Consider the following 20,670-nt stretch of genomic DNA (forward strand, 5'->3'; position numbering starts at 1 on the left):
AAGAATATATTCAAAGAACATATTCAAAGATTTGTGCCGCATTTTTACAATTTTCAAAAATAGCAGACCTACAAGTTCATAGCGCACCACTCGGTGGCGCGCTATGAACTTGTAGATCTGATATTTTTCAATAGCTAAAGTATAACAGAATGCTTGAAACACCAAAATGGGTTCCCGCCCAAAATGAGTTAAGTGTCGGTTTGATCATATTTATAATGATAATTTTGTGGACAGATTGTGGAATCTTTATTTTCCGCCACATTAGACCCAGAATAAAAATGTTCTCTTGTTAATGAAACGCTGAATTAATCTCAGAATAGCTCAACCTGTTTTGCACCAGCATTTGATCTATGAAGAAATAGTGGATATCAGGATCATCTGCCTCAAAATAGAAAGAAATCATTGATGCATTAACTAAATGCTTTAGGCATGAATTGAAAAAACAACAGCAAATGATCCAGTTATTCACGTCTTCCTTCCTGTGGTTAAGGCTTTATAATTCAACGCACGTTTTAATAAGACGTCTTATAAAATGAATAATGTGTGTCCTTATCTTACCCCGTTGATGTCAGAGGAAAATGTGATCCAAGTAAGGAGAAATAAATTCATTCTAAGCCAATGTTGTGCTACTAGAAGTGAATTAAGTCAAAGAAATAAGAGACTCATGTCTCCAGGACTCCGACTGTCTTTGCATCCACTGAAAGTTGGAACGAATTCTCTGTGGAACACTCGACGGAAGCATGACATCTTCTAGTGAGTCAGTGGGCTTGAGGTGTCCGTTTGTCAGCAGGAAGCCAGCCGGGCACAAAATCATTAAAAGGCTCTCCCGTATCCACAGGTCACGACGTTTCCCCGCACGATGTCTGACTAAATGACGCCGTCAGACAAGCAGCAGCTCTCCACGCACATTTGCTTCTCTCTCTCTCAGGCAAAATGGAACAAGATAAAACTGACGCAGATAATGCACATTTCATATCACCGTCATATTGAATTATGTCCTGTTTTCGTTAAGTCCAGACGGACCAGCTTATTTTGGAGATCAATCATCATTAGCATATAAATGATGTTCTTAAAAATGACCTGTCTCTTTAATTAAGATCGTGAGAGGCTTCGGGGCTTCTGGCTGCTTTGCGGACAAGCAAAAGAGTTCAAGTTTGTCGAGTTCAATATCCAATTAACAGACTTAATTTGTTTAAGCCTCAACTCCACTTGCCCCAGTCCTGTGAAGTCAGTCGATTGTGATGTCCACTCGCTGTTACAGGTCCACTAGCGTCCAACAGGCCCTGAATGTCTGTCTCTCTCTCTCTCTGTCTGACTCACTCACAGACGTGAAGACACTCAAAACGTCCAGTGTCCTGTACTGTGAGTTGCCCTTCCCAGATGTCTGCAGCCCATCTCGGTCACACGACTATGCGCTGGCCGGGTGACAAACAGTCTGACGAGACGGAGGAAGGTAAAACGTTGTGACCCATGACAGACAGCCGTATGGGAGATCCACTGGCAGACAGACAGCCGTATGGGAGATCCAGTGGCAGAGTGCAGCCGCCAGCGTCCAGGAGCGGGTTGTGTCTGCTGGTGTAAGCAGCACCGACCGGGGAGTCCTGCTCTGCTGGGTGACGTAGCATAAAAACAGGGAGGGCTTTATCTGCTACGCATCACATCCAAACTCACTGAGGAAGACCAATCTCTCTCTCCCTCTCTCTCTCTCCTCTTCCTCTCTCTCTATCAGGTATGTGGCAACCTCTCTCTCTCTCTCTCTCCTCTTCCTCTCTCTCTATCAGGTATGTGGCAACCTCTCTCTCTCCTCTTCCTCTCTCTCTATCAGGTATGTGGCAACCTCTCTCTCTCCTCTTCCTCTCTCTCTATCAGGTATGTGGCAACCTCTCTCTCTCCTCTTCCTCTCTCTCTATCAGGTATGTGGCAACCTCTCTCTCTCCTCTTCCTCTCTCTCTCTATCAGGTATGTGGCAACCTCTCTCTCTCCTCTTCCTCTCTCTCTATCAGGTATGTGGCAACCTCTCTCTCTCCTCTTCCTCTCTCTCTATCAGGTATGTGGCAACCTCCCACTCTCCTGTTCCATGTTATCTACCCTTCTCTGTGTTCTTTCACTCTCCATCTTGTCTTTCTCCTGCAGTCTCTTTGCCATGTCCTGATCCCTGCTCCCCCCCCCCCCCCCCCGCCCATAATGTTTCCCTCTGCTCTCTTCTCTCCATCTCTGTTCTCTCTCTTGCTTCCATGCACTCTCTCTCTCCATCTCTCCTTATACAGTAGTTTCTGCTCTCTCTCTCTCTCTCTATCACTCTCTCTCTTTCTCTCTCTCTCTCTCTCTCTCACCTCTCTCCCTCCTTAGCTCTCTCTCTCTCCCCCTCTCTGTCTCTCCCTCTCTCTCCTCTCTTCCTCCTTAGCTCTCTCTCTCTCCCCATCTGTGCTCCCTCCCTCCTACCTGCTATGTTTACACTCTGGCAGGGGTGGAAAGTAAGCGAGTACGGTACATGTATTCAACTACTGTACCGTTCTCAGCCGAGCAACGAGGGCATCTCTCCCCTTTATGGATTGCTGAGGTGGAGCTATTCAGTATTTTAGCCGTGACGTGAGCGACCCCTCCAGAGATACTTCCGGGTCCTACTTTTGTGTCGCTTGTGTGTCCCCATAGAGCTATACTGTGACGCTCCGTCGGACTAAATCTGAGACGAAAACAACCACGAAAGTCTCATTTTACCGCTTTCCTCGCAACAACAAAGCTGCTGCTCTCCCAAATCTGGCTGTGACAGGCCGTCTGCCCCACAGGGAATACGATCGCCATTTTATTTCATTGTGTCAACTAAATCCTCATTAATTGCAAACTAGATTCGAAATATTGTACTGAGCAAATGGACTGTTACCACCTTCAATAATAATGATAATAATAGTCTTTATTGTCTCCACATCATATATTTTCTTTGTCATGGACACTTGTACAAAACATTAATAATTCTACTCGAGTTGGAAGCATTAAGACCCATTTTAACCCTCAATGGCTTCCTTTCTGAAAAATAACATCATTGTAAAAAGATTCACGCGTTTAGATATTCTATTTACAATGAGATGCGGACGGGAGCTGGTGCCACTTGGACCGGGACGTAACGTAGCACTACAAAATGACGTCGGACTGAAATACTGAATACCATCAGCTCCTCCCAGTACTTGCGGCACATCTTAGCTACCCAAGCTAAGTGTTATTCATACATACACTGGGTTGATGCTGCCCGGAATCAAACTGAGAACGTTGCGAGTTACTGAGCTATACCCCGGCACATAGAATGATGCTCACTGTGTTATGAATTAATTATCACACTTTTCCTCACTGAGTTGAAACAGCTGCAAAAGAATGTGTACTCTCGGCTATAGTAAGAGCATCTTTCTATCGAACAGCTGCCATGATGGGTCTATTTAAAATAAAAAAAACATGACAAAAGAAGGAATGGGCTGACTTATAGAAAGTATTTCCTGTGTGACTTGAAAGTCGTGTCATTGAAACTCCTGGAGATATACCTGGTAAATATTATTGGAAATCAACTAATCAACATCAGCTAAATGAATCCCTAAGTAATTGGCAATGGCTATGAGCCAAAGAGTTTGACATTGGTGTATAACACCATCTTCTCTCAGTGTCCTTGTCTGTCCCCTGGGACTGGACACATGGTGTCCCCCTCTCCGCCGAGCGAGACAAATAGATACAGTTTAAGAGTGGATGGATTAAATACTGATTAGCTGCAGATGGAAAGAGGGTCAGCTGTCCTCATACATGCATTGTGAGCTTGTAGATCTGCTATTTTCAAATGACCGATATGTACAGTATATAGGCCAGGACTGAAGTGGTTATTGGTTAATGTATGTTTAATCACAATCTAGAAAGGAACTAGTAACTAAAACTTTCAAATGATTGTAGTGGAGTAAAAGTACAATATTTGCCTCTGAGATGTAGTGGAGTATACTGGCAAATGGAAATACCTCAAAATTGTACTTAAGTAGAGTAAATGTACTCAGTTACTTTCCACCACTGCTTCTAGGTGTCCATTACAACGATCACTTGATACTGTGGTATCACAGACTGTACAATACAGAATACAGACCCTCCTCTGCCCAGCTCCGTATCTGAGCCCATGGGCGGCACGCCCATTCATGGTGCGTACAACGCCACCCCCCCCCCCTCTCACAGATCAGTGATGTCACCCCCCCCCCCCCCCCCCCCCCACACACAGATCAGTGATGTCATCCCCCCCCCCCCCACACACACACACACACTTTGACTGCTTTGACTGACTGACTTTTTTGTTTTTGTTTTCCCGCTTGGATGTCCGCGTTATTATGGATGTCCGCGCAGTTCTAGGAAAGCCACTCTGTGATTGGCCAACTAGGTTTCCCCTATCCCCTATCTATTGGCCCGTTTCGATTGATTTGAATGGCCATCCAGCCAATCACAGCTATAATCACAGGTTGTTTATTTACAGCGTGGCTCAGAAACAAATGTCAGATTTATTTTGCCTACTGTACTGTATACTGTATAGTGTTCTGACGGGTGGCCGCCAGACCCACCGACCCGACCCGAAAATTGCGCATAGAGCCCCCCCACCTTCAGAGACGCTAAAACGCCCCCTGTGAGCCATCCAAGTCATCTCCAGGCTTGACTGTCAACAACACCCTGCTTGCTGCTCTGCCTGCAGGCATTGCTCACTCGACCCCCGTACTACTAATCCAGAATGTCGCAGCAACGCCTGCTCTTCGACCTCCCTAGAATTTCACATCTCCGCCCTCCTGTGTTCCCTTCGCTAGCTTCGCAGGTTTACTGCCAACACCCATGGTGATGACCTACAAGGCAATCAAGGGCATGAACCTGTACATTTGTTGTTACAGATACAACCCAGTGAACCCACCAATACTAGACATTAGGGCTGTGAATCTTTGGGTGTCCCACGATTCGATTCGATTCCGATTCTTGGGGTCACGATTCGATTCAACTAGATTCTCAATCCAAAAAATTCAAAAGCATTTTTTTTCCAGATTCAAAACGATTCTTTATTCAAAATGATTCTCGATTCAATACATAGGATTTCATCACAATCAACTCCAGTCTTGAACTGAAGTGACATGATGTTTACTGTGATTAGGGTAAGCTTACATTTCATATCACAGACACCATGTAGTGAAAACTCCTGTAACTGTAACCAGATTTTTTTTTTTTTTTAAACGATTTTTGGAAATTATGAATCGATTTTGAATCGTTCATAACGGAATCGCGATTCTAATTCGAATCGATTTTTTTGACGCCCCTACTAGCCAGGCTATGCCACTGAACAGGTTATGGGTGTTCACTTTACTCTGCCTTTACCAAGAACGAGTCTTAAGAGAACATGTGAGGTACAGTATAACAACGCCGGGACAACACTCCACACACGTCCCAAACTCTTCTCCCTTCTAGCTCCAAAACTATGGAATGCACTTCCCATCACAGTCAGAACTGCAGCCTCACTCCCAATCTTCCGCCTTAGTCTGAAAACCCACCTCTTCAGACTCCACCATGGCCCGTAGCACTAGCCCCTTATATAGCACTTTATGTAGACTTAGATAGTATTTTAAATATAGCACTTTATGTAGACTTAGATAGTATTTTAAATATAGCACTTTATGTAGACTTAGATAGTATTTTAAATATAGCACTTTATGTAGACTAAGATAGTATTTTAAATATAGCACTTTATGTAGACTTAAATAGTATTTTAAATATAGCACTTTATGTAGACTAAGATAGTATTTTAAATATAGCACTTTATGTAGACTAAGATAGTATTTTAAATATAGCACTTTATGTAGACTTAGATAGTATTTTAAATATAGCACTTTATGTAGCCTTAGATAGTATTTTAAATATAGCACTTTATGTAGACTAAGATAGTATTTTAAATATAGCACTTTATGTAGACTAAGATAGTATTTTAAATATAGCACTTTATGTAGACTTAGATAGTATTTTAAATATAGCACTTTATGTAGACTTAGATAGTATTTTAAATATAGCACTTTATGTAGACTTAGATAGTATTTTAAATATAGCACTTTATGTAGACTTAGATAGTATTTTAAATATAGCACTTTATGTAGACTTAGATAGTATTTTAAATATAGCACTTTATGTAGACTTAGATAGTATTTTAAATATAGCACTTTATGTAGACTTAGATAGTATTTTAAATATAGCACTTTATGTAGACTTAGATAGTATTTTAAATATAGCACTTTATGTAGACTTAGATAGTATTTTAAATATAGCACTTTATGTAGACTTAAGATAGTATTTTAAACAGACTTATAGCATGTTACGTAGACAGCACTAGAATTGCATTTTATGTAGTCATAGCACTTTATAGTACACATGTATAATATATAATATAGTATGGTATGTATAGTTTACATAGATACTCCACTGTTATGTTCTTAGTTTACGCATGTTTCATGATAACTACTTTTTTATATATGTGATGTATGCCATGCTTTTTGTTATTGCTTAATGTAAGTCGCTCTGGATTAAGAGCGTCTGCTAAATGCCTAAATTGTAAATTGTATAAAGCAGTAACACATCTGAACGGCCTCCCGCCACATAGAACAAGGATAGGAACCCATGGTATAAAGCAGTAACACATGTGAGCGGCCTCCCGCCACATAGAACAAGGATAGGCAATAAATCAAAGCTGCAAAAAGGGAAATCAAAAGGAAGCAGTGATTAGTGATGAAGTTATGTTTGGCTAGCAGATTGTTTTAGTTTTGGACTGGTCTGTAATTGGATCCCTTTTTCTTTTCTTTTTGTACACATGGATGCATATCATTTCTTGATTTGTCCACCAGAGAGTAATATGCTTACATAACACTTAACAGTGATGTAATCTTATGCAGTTACAGTCATATGTGAAGACGTCATCAACTCAACTCTTCACCGCTAAAGCCCTTATCCCTAAACTTCTTTGCCTTTTTTACTACTTTGAAAAACATTTTTGAATAGTTAAAATGGCCAGTCTACAAGCTCACAATGTGTCAATGTTGATTGGCTAGTTGAACTATTCAAAAATGTTTTTCAAAATAGTAAAAAAAAGGCAAAGAAGTTTAGGGATAAGGGGTTTAGCGGTGACGAAAATGGAGCCCCTTATCCCCTAGCACTCCTCATTCCTTGCATCATGTATTGTTGCCTATTTGTTTGACATGTGCAAGTTATACTATGCATCAATGTACTGTATGTCGTTTAGTTGTACACAAGCTATGCATGTTATTTAGATTATATTATATTGTTATTTGCGTGACCACAAATTAAGTATTTTGATGTTGTTTAGACATGGTGTCCTGGATACCAAATTGTTTTCTTTGCACACTTATATGGCCATTTGCCATGTCGTGGATTAACGATGGTGCATGGAATCTAGCCTGGCTTGGCCAGCCTCATAGCGGGGATTCACTGAAGATTCTTCCCCGCATATGAGTCTGGACTCAGGCTCATTGGCAGAGAGTATGCGGAAGCTGGAGAAATCAGAAAATGATCGGGGCCAATCAGTGACTGTGTTTCAACGGCTACAACGGTACAACAGTGAAAAGCAGCCTCTGATTGGTTCATGTGTATATGGTGACATAACATTCATGCTGCAGTACTTTCAAAACAACAATGGCTGCCCTCAACGCAACAAGTTTAAAAGTTTACACAGAAACGATAAGAACAGCAATCTGCCTATGGCCGAAGTCCAGACTCATATGCGGTGAAGAATCTTCAGTGAATCCCCGCTATGAGGCTGGCCAAGCCAGGCTACATGGCATCTACACTCTGACCTTCCACTTTGTAAGTCACTGAGTCTGGATAAGAGAGCCTGATAATGCCTAAACTGTACAGTTCGAGTGACAGGATGATAGGCGTATATATGAGAGAGAGAGAGAGAGAGAGAGAGAGATTGATGTCATAAAACAGACACCACCAGTGTGTCTAATTGTATAGGGGCCCACCTTGCAAATGAAATGCTAATGGTTATTGCTAAATTATGCGTGCACAGACACGCACGCACACACGCACACACACACTACGTACCTGCACAGAGTCTAGCACCATGCCCGCCATCACCATGCCCATCCCTGCCAGCAGGTAGGGGAACACCACCTGTAGACAAATGGCGCCCGACGACTCCTCGTCCAGCTCCTTGGCGAACGTCACCTTACTAGGCCTCTTGTCTTCAGCCGGCCTCTTGGGCGCCGGCTGCAGGACGGGGGCCAAGAGGGGCTCATCCTGCCCGTCTAAGGCGTCCGCCAGGCGGGCATCGGGGCTGCCGCCGCCCTGGCCTTTGCCCTTCCCCTTGGGCCGAGACTTCTTGGGTTTCCTCCTTTGACGGGACTGTGTGTCGTCACCTGGCATGGTGCTGGTGGGCGTAGGGGCGGTGGAGGTGACTGTGGTGGGTCAGTCTGACAGTAAGAGACACAAAGATGGCGACGCAGTAAGTAAAAGGACTGGGGAATACATCCAATTCTGCTATTATGGAAAATATCTTAACCCATTTTGACCTGAGATCAGATTCTAAAAATGTCTTCTACATCCTGACAGTTTTCTGAAAAAGCTATGTTTCTATGTGGTCCATTTGTACACTCTGAGTTACAGACCCTAGCCTAAAGGGTCCATTTGGTTACAAATTATCATTTAGCAGGGTCCCCCCTAGAACTCCCTCAAGTACCCCTGGGGGTCCTCGGACCCCACTTTGGGAACCACTGCATTAAAATATGTAGAGGGAAGAAAATGGGACGGTCTTCTGGACCCACAAGTGGCAGCGGTGGCCGAACGGTTTGCGGAGCGGTCTTGTTATCGGAAGGTCGCCAGTTCGAATCCCCGGACCGGCACGTTAAAATTACCACCGCTGAAGTGCCCTTGAACAAGGCATTGAACCACTACGATGAAATGTTCTATGAGCAGGGCCTGGCTGGAAACAAGTTCTTGAGCTTAGTCCATTCACCCTGGGTAAACAAAGAACTTTGCTTTGCACATGGGAACAGTGTGGCTGGAGGTGCTTTGGTGTCTTGTTTCATTGAGACATTTGGTTATACATTGGATATCAATTCTGTAAACTTTGTGACATAGTTTTAAGTTTTATATTGTATTCTTTCTATTTACATTTGAGCCTCAGAGATGAAAAGCTTAAATCGCAAATTTTATATTTGAACCAAATTAACCATACCAGGTCTGTAACTCGGAAAGTGTACAAATATTTGTAGATTTGCAGAAACATTGTGCATGTTTGTAGCTACATGTATTTGTAGGTTTTTACAATTGTATAAACAAATCTGAATGGAAAATATTTACACAACATTGTCTAAAACAATGAAGATTGTACACTGTAAATTGGAGTCCAGGATAAACATTTGTTCTTAAGAATCACTAACTGCAATACTTTTATTTTATCCCTTACACACAGGACAGGAGATATTACATTTGGCCATAATGATGAGCTTCAGGCAGTACTGTTGTCGACCAGCTGGTGTCCTATAATCTGACACACCAAATGACTCAATCGAAGAATAAGCATGGGCGCCAACCACTATACTAGCCTACTGATGGGTCACACATTATATTTTATCATTTATATAAGTTCCGACTGAGTTGTAGTAGCTAGCTTTAGCAATGTGACGTGGGCTGAAGAAAGGGCAGGTTTGTGCACAGATTCACTGAGCACAAGTACACAGTGGTTCGTAGTCGAACCGAGATCTTGAACCGAGATCTTGAACCACCTTTGTGGCCGAGCGGTGGCCGAACGGATAGCGGCGCGGTCTTGATACCGGAAGGTTCCTAGTTCGAATCAGCCGTCCGACACGTTAAAATTACCACCGCTGAAGTGCCCTTGAACAAGGCATTGAACCACTACGATTAAATGTGTTCTATGAGCAGGGCCTGGCTGGAAACAAGTTCTTGAGTTTAGCCCAGATACCCTGGGTAAATATAGATTTCATTTCATCATCTCAATATCATTTTTTTTACCTCGATATCCAGTTAACAAAGACTGTTAACTGTGAGTGGACGACCCAATAAAGCATTACACTTGTTTACAAGAGGGTCCACCTTGTTCAATTCATCACAACATTTAGAGACGTACAAATAGACACTTTCACACATAGCCAAAAAGAACAGAACAGGAATTCATCATAAAGGAGGTAAAAAAAAAGGGGAAAGGGGTGGGCGGTGGGATTCAGATTGTTACGGGGGGCGATGCAGTTTTGATTGATTGATTGATTGATTGAAGAATTTATTAACAGTTTGCAGAATTACAGTACATTTCAAGCATAAACTCAATACAAAGGCTGTTAACTGTGAGTGGACGACCCAATTAAGCATTACACTTGTTTCCAATAGGGTCCACCATGTTCAAATCATCAAAACATTTAGAGACGTACAAATAGACACTTCTATAGAATTGCAGCCGTCCGTAGGTGCCCTTTGAGAGCGGTTTTGAAGGAGTCAAGGGATTCGCATGTCTTAATGACTGTTGGTAGGGCGTTCCACATTTTGGTGGCATAGGAGCGAAAATAATTTAGTCCCTTGTTTGTGCCGAATCTGGGAATGACAAATTCCCAGATTCCCAGGTCTAGCACAAAACCTTTTCAAAAGGGATTCCGCAGCCAAACACCAGTTACCGGTAGCTACACATCAAGGGGTGCGTCTTTCTTCTTCGTCACGCGTTGCCAATAAGCGTTAGTTGTTGTTTACAATGTTATAATGTTACAATGTTGCAAAACAAACAACAGCCAGCACGAACGGTAAACATTCATACACATACATACAGTGCTGTTGATAATCTGCTGATGGTCGCCTGACCGCCCCGTCAATAAACACATGGTCATTCACAACAACAATATATATGATCCAACATATCGGAGATATCCACGTCAGTCGTGCTACAGGAGGCTGCCATGGCATGGACCCACAGACCATAATAGTATACTAGCAGTAGCAGCGGTAACCAATAATTACACCACTACTCGCACTGTGATTGGTTTGAAACCAACGGGAGGAGGGGTCTAATAGGCAGTCCCGCCCTCTGAAGAAAGTGAATATTTATGTTTGATGTCAAATCTGATTCTGATTTGATTGATTGATTGATTGATTGATTGAAATATTTATTAACATTTAGAGACAATAGACACTTCTATATAGTCAAAGAACAGGAATTCATCATAAAGAGGTAAAAAGGGAAAATAAACATATACAGTGAGGGGGAAAAGGGGTGGGCGGTGGGGGGGGGGGATTCAGATTTCATGCTGATAATTTTATAATTCAAAATTATTCACAATAAATTACATGACAAAGAATAGGAGTAGGCCTAATTGCAGCACGCGCTTGCCTGTGTGTGTGCGCACGTGCGTGTGCGCGTGTTTGTGGTCGCTCACTCGCACGCACGCACAAGGTATAAAAGACCATGGTTTATCAAGTCAATAAAGGTTTATCTTTTTAATAAATCAATTGTTAATTGTATTGACAAGCACAAGACAAGACATGATGCAATTTGCAATGCAATTACAATTAGATACACTAAAAACACTTTTCAACCTATCTTCATATAATTAGTCCTCACTAATGTTCATGATAAAATAGTACAATTTTCTCCTGTCTCATAAGAGGTCTGTGGACAGTTCAGAAACCCATCCACCAGTGACATATCATTAGGCAGATTTTTTTTTTAAACGAGATTTAAAAATATATTTAGATTTTTATTATCGTGAGAACGATGGCTTCCATTTTCGCATTGTAACTTTTCAGGAATAGAAAGCCTGCAGTTTCTATTAGCTGGGATTCCCCCTATGATGTCACTGGTGGACGGGTTTCTGAACTGCCAACAGCCCTCCCATGTGACACAGACTGAGTCGAAAAATAAAATTGTGCTATTTTATCATGATCATTAGTGAAGAAGTTTTAAGTGTTTACAATTCAATCCAGAGAGATACAGAGATCAGAGATACAGACCAAGAGAGAGAGACGGAGACAGACAGAGAGAGAGAGAGAGACAGAGAGAGACAGAGACAGAGAGAGACAGAGAGAGACAGAGAGAGACAGAGAGAGAGAGAGACAGAGAGAGAGAGAGACAGAGAGAGACACAGAGAGAGAGAGAGAGACAGAGAGAGACAGACAGACAGACAGACAGACAGACAGACAGACAGACAGACAGACAGACAGACAGACAGACAGACAGACAGACAGACAGACAGACAGACAGACAGACAGACAGACAGACAGACAGACAGACAGACAGAGGCCTAATATGTACAGAGCAAGAGATACAGAAATATAGAGAGAGATACAGAGATCAGAGATACAGACCAAGAGAGAGAGAGAGAGAGAGAGAGAGAGAGAGAGAGAGAGGCCTAGTAATATGTACAGAGCAAGAGATACAGAAATATACAGAGAGAAACAGACAGCAGCAGCAATAATAAAACCAACAACTGTAATGACAACAATAAGCTATAACTGTCCGGTCATATTCCATGGAAACTCGACCCACAGCCAGAGGTCACGGTCCATGGGATTGTTACAAATATAGCCTAACCAAATGAACCCCTTGTACACTGTAAGAGTCACAATAGATTAACACTGAGCATTCATACTGTGTGACTGACATTGCTCTCTATACCAAAGGTTAGTCAAAGTCCTTACCTTTCCTATCAAGAGATCCTAAAGCAGATCCACTGAGGTGAACACCAGTCACCCAGAACAACTGACAGTCACTGTGAGCGCCCCACTCGTGCGTGTGTGCGTGTGTGTGTGCGTGCGTGTGTGCGTGCTTCTATCAATGTACATTCAAAGGCTACAGTACGTGTGTGTATGTTCCATATGTGTGCCCATGCCGTGCTCACTGAGCTATGTTGTGAATTTTTGTGCTGTGCATGTATGTGTGCTGTGCAAGTGTGCATGCGTGCGTGCGTGCGTGCGTGCGTTTGTGCGTGCGTGTGTGTGCGCGTGCGTGTGTGGTCTTAAATTTCAAGCCATTGGCAGATAAGGATATCCCTCCGTCTGTCTGACCTCATCTCACTCTGTCAGTTGCAGCTCGTTCACTTTACCATGCAGTCCTGCACTTTAAAATAGGCCCTGCGGGTTCATTTGGTTACAACTCTCAAGAGTTCCATTAACACTTAGGCCTAGTTCACACGTACCAAACACCAATCAAGCAATGTTTGGTCGTTTTTTTGTTTTTTTGGGCCACCACAATGCTTTTCCAATGGGAGTCACATGGTTTGGGCCACCACAATGCTTTTCCAATGGGAGTCACATGGTTTGGGCCACCACAATGCTTTTCACATGGGAGTCACATGGTTTGATCAAACATTTGAGACCAGATTTCTTTCCTACAGAGCAGGCAGACACATCAGCTACACCAATACAAGACACCTGCCAGCTCTTGGGCTCCTCATAATATGGGTATAATACAATGAATTCATTGTATTGTAGTAACTTGTGACTCGAGTGGACTTGGTGGGGGAAGAGTCCCGACTAGTCCCTTGGTCTGAGTCGAGAGTAAATGAAAATGTGGACTCGAGACCGGACTTGAGACGAGTCAAGGACTCGAGTACTTACCACACTACTACACTAGTAGCACGTGTGGAGGAAAACGGCACGCTATCCCTCCCAGTTCCACCCTCCACGTCCGGCTTCCCACCCACGGAAACATCCGACTGGGTTCGTTGGAGCGCCCAGCCAAGCCAGATCATGCGTCGCAGGGAATTCAGCCCCCGGTCTCCTCTCCACGGTGGCGGGCAGGAACGTTACCCCTGCACCACCCCAACGTGTGCATTTTGCATAGGCCTATATTGTTTAAACAACCAGGAGGTCGGGTCCTCATTCAAGGGTGTGCATTGTAATTGAAGGTCCTTTTCCGACAGAGAAAACGATCTAGGCTATATTATCAATATTTTCCATTATAATAATTATCAATCACTTTGTTTTGTGATTGTTCTTAACATTTCTTACAGCCTGTGTGAACATTTCCACAGGATCCCAATATCTGTTAGCAATAAGACATAGTCACACTGTACTGTACACATGCTACCCCACACACACAAGTCCTGTTAATTCAAGAGAGTGTAATATGGACCGAAAGGTCCATCTTACACTCTCAGAGTTAAATTGATGGCGAGGTTTTCATTGTGTAGGACAGTGGTTCTCAAACGGTTTCCCCCTGAAGGACCCCTGGGGGTCCCCAGAAGACCCCACTTTACTGTAGGATATTTAGTGACTATGTGACTGAGATGTTGTTACTAGAAGTCTGACGTGCTGCCAAGAGCTGGCTACAGACTTGGCAGTGTGCACCGGAGGGTATTCCTGTGCACACTGTGCTAAACTTAGACCATTGGAGCCATGTTGTGCATGCATGGCGGTCCAAGCTGTGGTTTCACACAATATCAATGTTGTGGCACTGGTACTACCCTTTGAAGTACCTACGTAGCCAAGTAGGATACTTTATTATGATTTTTTTTAATTTATAAATGTCACTATACATCTCAGAGGCAAATCTTCCACTGCAGTTATTTGATAGCTTTAGTTGTGTTAGTCAGTGTTACTTTGCAGATTTAATACAAAAACATATTATTTAGTGTTAAGTTGCCAGCATCAACATTAAAGTAAGGAACACATGAATGCATTACTAATTGTAATCCAATGTGAAATGGACCATATTCTGCAATGCTTTTACGTTTGGTAGTGTAAGTCAGCAGGCATGTACAGTAGGCCTCGCCCTATTTTTAGTGCTTTTACTCAATTGAAATGTTGATTGCCCGACTTTTACTTCTGAGCACTTCTTCCACCACTGCCCTTGCCTGACATTTTGGAACACAGACCAGGCTTTCCTCCGAGGTGGAAAGCCTGGTGACGCGAGGTTACCCCTTCTCTCTCTCTCCCCGTTTCCTATCAGACTACTGTGATCTATCAATAAAGGCAAAAAGACCCAAAAATATCTTTAAAAAATAAAAAATAAGTCACATCATCATAGCCAACATCACATTCCGTGCTCAGCCGATGAAATCATCACAAATGTAATTCGGCCAATCACTTTTGGCGTCTTCACTTTTCAGCCCTCACTTTTATCGTCAATATGTAGGCTACTTCGCTCAGCCAATCAAATCATCGCTATGGGGTGATCGGCCAATCACAAGCCAATGTTTCTGTTCACACAAATCCGGAAAGCTGGGCATAGATAGGGGGGCTAGTGCTCCTCAAAAACTATAATAATGATGTTGGTGAGAGGACGGTTTGTGGTTCAGGCCTGACCTGTAGAATAAGTGATTTTCACCAGTGGCCAACACAGTGAACACACCACCATTTGTACACCGGATAATATCCCATTCTGGGCGGGAACCCCTTTTGGTGTTTTAAGCATTATGTTATACTTTAGCTATTGAAAAATAGCAGATCTAGAAGCTCAAAAACAGTCTAAGTCCACACTATTGATCCATAATGTATAAATGCTAGATAAGGGTTCAGGACAACGAGGCCTTTTTGTGGAGGGGTCAGAATGACATTTGGACTGTTTTTCGTCTGTGGTACTTTATTCTTTCAGAAGATTTTCTTTTTTTTTTGAGTGGTGCAAACCACTCCAACAACCAGCTTTGTTTGTATCCGTGTTTGTGTGTACCTGTATGTGGGGCCCAAAATAATGAGCATGGTTACTATGGTCACTGACATTACGTCAGACCACAGCTGATCAGGCTATATAAGACCTTGCACCACTCAGTTCACACGGGTGTGATTTTTTTTTTTACGTCAGGTTAAAATGGGATATTCAAGTGGTAGATGATGATGATGATGATGATGATGATGGTTGTTATAGTAAATGGTACAGCTCCTTGGTGCAAACTCCAACAAACTCACACTGCAGCTGAAATATTCCTGACACCATTCGTCCACTAGGTGTTGCACTTACACCTCTTTCGTATATGGTTGTTATTTCCCTGATTCACATCTACCTACCGGTATTAAGTAATTAGTTTGCCTCCAAGCATACTGTTGGCTAATATGACCTGTAATTTTGAGAGTTATGACTACATTTATACTGAAGGCTTTACTTTGTGGTTCCCTGGTTTTATTGACTGCTGTTCAGGTGATGTAATGTCTATTGAACTGGTTTGGTCACAAGGTGCTGCCGTACAGCCAGCCAGGCCTGCAGCAAAATGCTGAATGCGAAGTTGCTGCCAGTGACCATGAGATGAATATTCATGAAAGCTAAGGGAGAGCAGAGAGACTACAATCTAATGTCCCGTCAGGCTTGGCCTGCTGTTTTAAAAGCCGGAAAGCATTCTGCAGTAACTGCCGGATATATACTATTGTAGGTGAAAATAATGGTACATTTGTACTGAGTTGTAAACAAATCGGTATCAAACAAATGTAAGTCTGTTTATGATGATACATATTTCCTCCCGTTTCAACAGAAGGCTTTGTTATGCTCCTTTAAGTTGTTATCTCTTTAGTAGACTACTGTGATGTAACGTTATTGTGTGTGTGTGTGTGTGTGTGTGTGTGTGTGTGTGTGTGTGTGTGTGTGTGTGTGTGTGTGTGTGTGTGTGTGTGTGTGTGTGTGTGTGTGTGTGTGAAATTGCATTTCTCCTACGTCCTACTTACACGGTCTCCAACACCAGAATGTGGCTCAGAAGTCATGGAGCTCCATTGTTGTTCAATAAGCTGTTAAAAATAAGTCACAGAGCTGCACTGTTCCTTGATCATCATGATTCTTTGTGATGAACCTGGACATCAAACTTCTGAAATAACTTAATTTATAGTGGGAGGGGAGTCACAGGTAGCCTGGCTAATAAGCCAGATCGAATCAGCCGTTGGCAAAACAAATGCCTTAATATCCCGCGACAGTGTTGTGTGATATTAGTCTGGCTTATTAGCCGGGCTAAATCACAGGGAGTTGCAATATTATGATAATATTCAGAGAGACGCCGGTTCTGGTGTCAGTCAGCCATCTTTATTTCAGAAGAACCACCTGCCTCCCCGCAGGGGGCAGTCTTTCTTATCTCTTATCACAACATCTCCCCTCTCAAAAAAAACAAAAAAACTCAAGTGTAACAACAAAGTCATCAACTTTGGGAGAAAAAGTCTAACAGTGGGCACACCTTGAGATCACTCAAATACTGTAGTAGAAATTGTAGGCTTATGCAAAACAAAATAATCTGAGATAACCTTTAACCTGTGTCACAGAGAACAACTTGAACAAGCACTCATAACAACACTCGCATCAATCAGTACAATGTTGTCTTTCTTTTTTTTCTTTTTTTTGTGTGTTATCAGTCAGCCATATTTATTTCAGAAGAACTACCTGCCTGGGGCAGTCTTATCTCTTATCACAACAGGAGTCACAGGGAGGCGAGGAGAGGAGAGGAGAGGAGAGGAGAGGAGACACATAGCACTGCTAGGTTTCTAAATTATCTCAGGCTTTTCAACTGATTATGAACCATGCAGGCACCACCACCCTGACTAAGAATCAACCTGGGGACCACCACCCTGACTAAGAATCAACCAGGGGACCACCACCCTGACTAAGAATCAACCAGGGGACCACCACCCTGACTAAGAATCAACCTGGGGACCACCACCCTGACTAAGAATCAACCTGGGGACCACCGCCCTGACTAAGAATCAACCAGGGGACCACCACCCTGACTAAGAATCAACCAGGGGACCACCACCCTGACTAAGAATCAACCAGGGGACCACCACCCTGACTAAGAATCAACCAGGGGACCACCACCCTGACTAAGAATCAACCTGGGGACCACCACCCTGACTAAGAATCAACCAGGGGACCACCACCCTGACTAAGAATCAACCTGGGGACCACCACCCTGACTAAGAATCAACCTGGGGACCACCACCCTGACTAAGAATCAACCAGGGGACCACCACCCTGACTAAGAATCAACCTGGGGACCACCACCCTGACTAAGAATCAACCAGGGGACCACCACCCTGACTAAGAATCAACCTGGGGACCACCACCCTGACTAAGAATCAACCAGGGGACCACCACCCTGACTAAGAATCAACCTGGGGACCACCACCCTGACTAAGAATCAACCAGGGGACCACCACCCTGACTAAGAATCAACCTGGGGACCACCACCCTGACTAAGAATCAACCAGGGGACCACCACCCTGACTAAGAATCAACCAGGGGACCACCACCCTGACTAAGAATCAACCAGGGGACCACCACCCTGACTAAGAATCAACCTGGGGACCACCACCCTGACTAAGAATCAACCTGGGGACCACCACCCTGACTAAGAATCAACCAGGGGACCACCACCCTGACTAAGAATCAACCAGGGGACCACCACCCTGACTAAGAATCAACCTGGGGACCACCACCCTGACTAAGAATCAACCTGGGGACCACCACCCTGACTAAGAATCAACCTGGGGACCACCACCCTGACTAAGAATCAACCTGGGGACCACCACCCTGACTAAGAATCAACCTGGGGACCACCACCCTGACTAAGAATCAACCAGGGGACCACCACCCTGACTAAGAATCAACCTGGGGACCACCACCCTGACTAAGAATCAACCTGGGGACCACCACCCTGACTAAGAATCAACCTGGGGACCACCACCCTGACTAAGAATCAACCAGGGGACCACCACCCTGACTAAGAATCAACCTGGGGACCACCACCCTGACTAAGAATCAACCTGGGGACCACCACCCTGACTATAGAATCAACCTGGGGACCACCACCCTGACTAAGAATCAACCAGGGGACCACCACCCTGACTAAGAATCAACCTGGGGACCACCGCCCTGACTAAGAATCAACCAGGGGACCACCACCCTGACTATAGAATCAACCTGGGGACCACCACCCTGACTAAGAATCAACCAGGGGACCACCACCCTGACTAAGAATCAACCTGGGGACCACCACCCTGACTAAGAATCAACCTGGGGACCACCACCCTGACTATAGAATCAACCTGGGGACCACCACCCTGACTAAGAATCAACCAGGGGACCACCACCCTGACTAAGAATCAACCTGGGGACCACCACCCTGACTAAGAATCAACTTGGGGACCACCGCCCTGACTAAGAATCAACCTGGGGACCACCACCCTGACTAAGAATCAACCTGGGGACCACCACCCTGACTAAGAATCAACCTGGGGACCACCACCCTGACTAAGAATCAACCTGGGGACCACCACCCTGACTAAGAATCAACCTGGGGACCACCACCCTGACTAAGAATCAACCTGGGGACCACCACCCTGACTAAGAATCAACTTGGGGACCACCACCCTGACTCAAAATCAACTTGGGGACCACTGTTGTGTTGGGTGGGGGGATATGGGTGTGGTGTTGAGGAACATTTCTGAAATAATTAAATATTGACAGTTAAGGGCTTCGTTTAATTTGTTAATTTGAGGTGAATTAAATCAAGCCCTTAACAGTCAGTCAAACTGGCATTTGCTCGTCGTCCGGGGCTATACCTTTCCCATGGTTGCCCTTATTCTGTTCTCTTAACCCATTCTGAATGGCTATTTAGCTATTGAAAAATAGCAGATCTACAAGCTCGTAGCGCGCCACTCGGTGGCGCGCTACGAGCTTGTAGATCTGCTATTTTTGAAAAATCATTAAAATGTGGTGCAAATCATTGAATATATTTCAGAGCGAACATTTTGAACTAAAATATTTGCTTCTGGGGGGTCCCTGGAACTACATATTTTGAGATGGGGGTTCCGTGGCCCAATAGAGATAATTCTGGGGGTCCTTGACATGAAAAAGGTTGAGCACCACTGACATAGAAACATAGGTCTTTCAGAAAATAATTAGGATTTAGAAACCTTTTTTTTAATCGACCTCAGTCCAAAATTGGTTAACCTTCCTTAAACTCATAGATAGCAGACACGTGCGATTGCATCATGTGTCTTCCGCCTACGGTTTCCCATGAAGTTCAAACTCCATGAAGTTCAAACTCCCTTTCTGTGGAAGTTCTTCACATCCGACTTCCCAGTAACTGACAACATTGATGTCATCATGCATACATCACCAGGTCATTTAATGAACTAGTTCGTTTCCCAACTATAGTGGTCGATAAAAAACATACTAAATGCATGGCCAGGGACCACATGCAATAGAGAGTATGCACATGCTTAAAGTGAATGGCACATCGAGTGGCAAATCGAGTGGCAAAGCAACAGGAAAAGTGAGTTTAACATTGTTTAATGTTGTTTAATGCAATCAGATAAGACTTTTCTGTGTGGATGTCTGGGCTGTCAAGGCCAGAAAGTAGTTTTTTGCCACTCAGTAGGCGTTCCTGCATAACTTCCTGGTTTGATGATGATGTCACACGCATACCCTCTATACCTTCACGGACCACCAGTGGTCCACGGACCACCAGTTGAAAACCCCTCATTGACCTCATTCACTAGTCCTCATGAGCTGTTTTGACATGATTTACAGTAAAGAGAAACTACCAAAGTGACTATGATTCATGATTTATTTGTATCTATTTATTCAATTTTGGGCACGTCATTGTAGGCAAAACTATTCTCAAACATAGTGAGAATAACAGAAATGAAATGAAATGATTACTATATTTACCCAGGGTATCTGGGCTAAGCTCAAGAACTTGT

The 20,670-nt window shown here is 43.6% G+C and overlaps 1 protein-coding gene across 3 annotated transcripts in view; it reads right to left on the reverse strand.

The window, feature by feature from the left end:
* LOC306940957 (solute carrier family 41 member 3-like) overlaps positions 1-12,901 on the reverse strand; it is a 55,389-nt gene extending 42,488 nt beyond the window's left edge. The window contains exons 1-2 of one of the 3 annotated variants that reach the window (XM_079526243.1): positions 12,694-12,901; positions 8,098-8,465 (exon numbers count right to left, since the gene is read on the reverse strand). In XM_079526243.1, the coding sequence (XP_079382369.1) occupies positions 8,098-8,418 (321 nt within the window). In that variant the 5' untranslated portion in view covers positions 8,419-8,465; positions 12,694-12,901. Of the gene's footprint in view, positions 1-8,097; positions 8,466-10,822; positions 10,961-12,693 lie in introns of those variants that run through there. The other 2 variants (XM_079526241.1, XM_079526242.1) reach the window with 2 other exon arrangements.
* Between the last annotated feature and the right edge of the window lie 7,769 nt (positions 12,902-20,670).

The sequence above is a fragment of the Electrona antarctica genome (genome assembly GCF_951216825.1).
Source record: "Electrona antarctica genome assembly, chromosome: 2".
NCBI classification, from domain to species: Eukaryota; Metazoa; Chordata; class Actinopteri; order Myctophiformes; family Myctophidae; genus Electrona; species Electrona antarctica.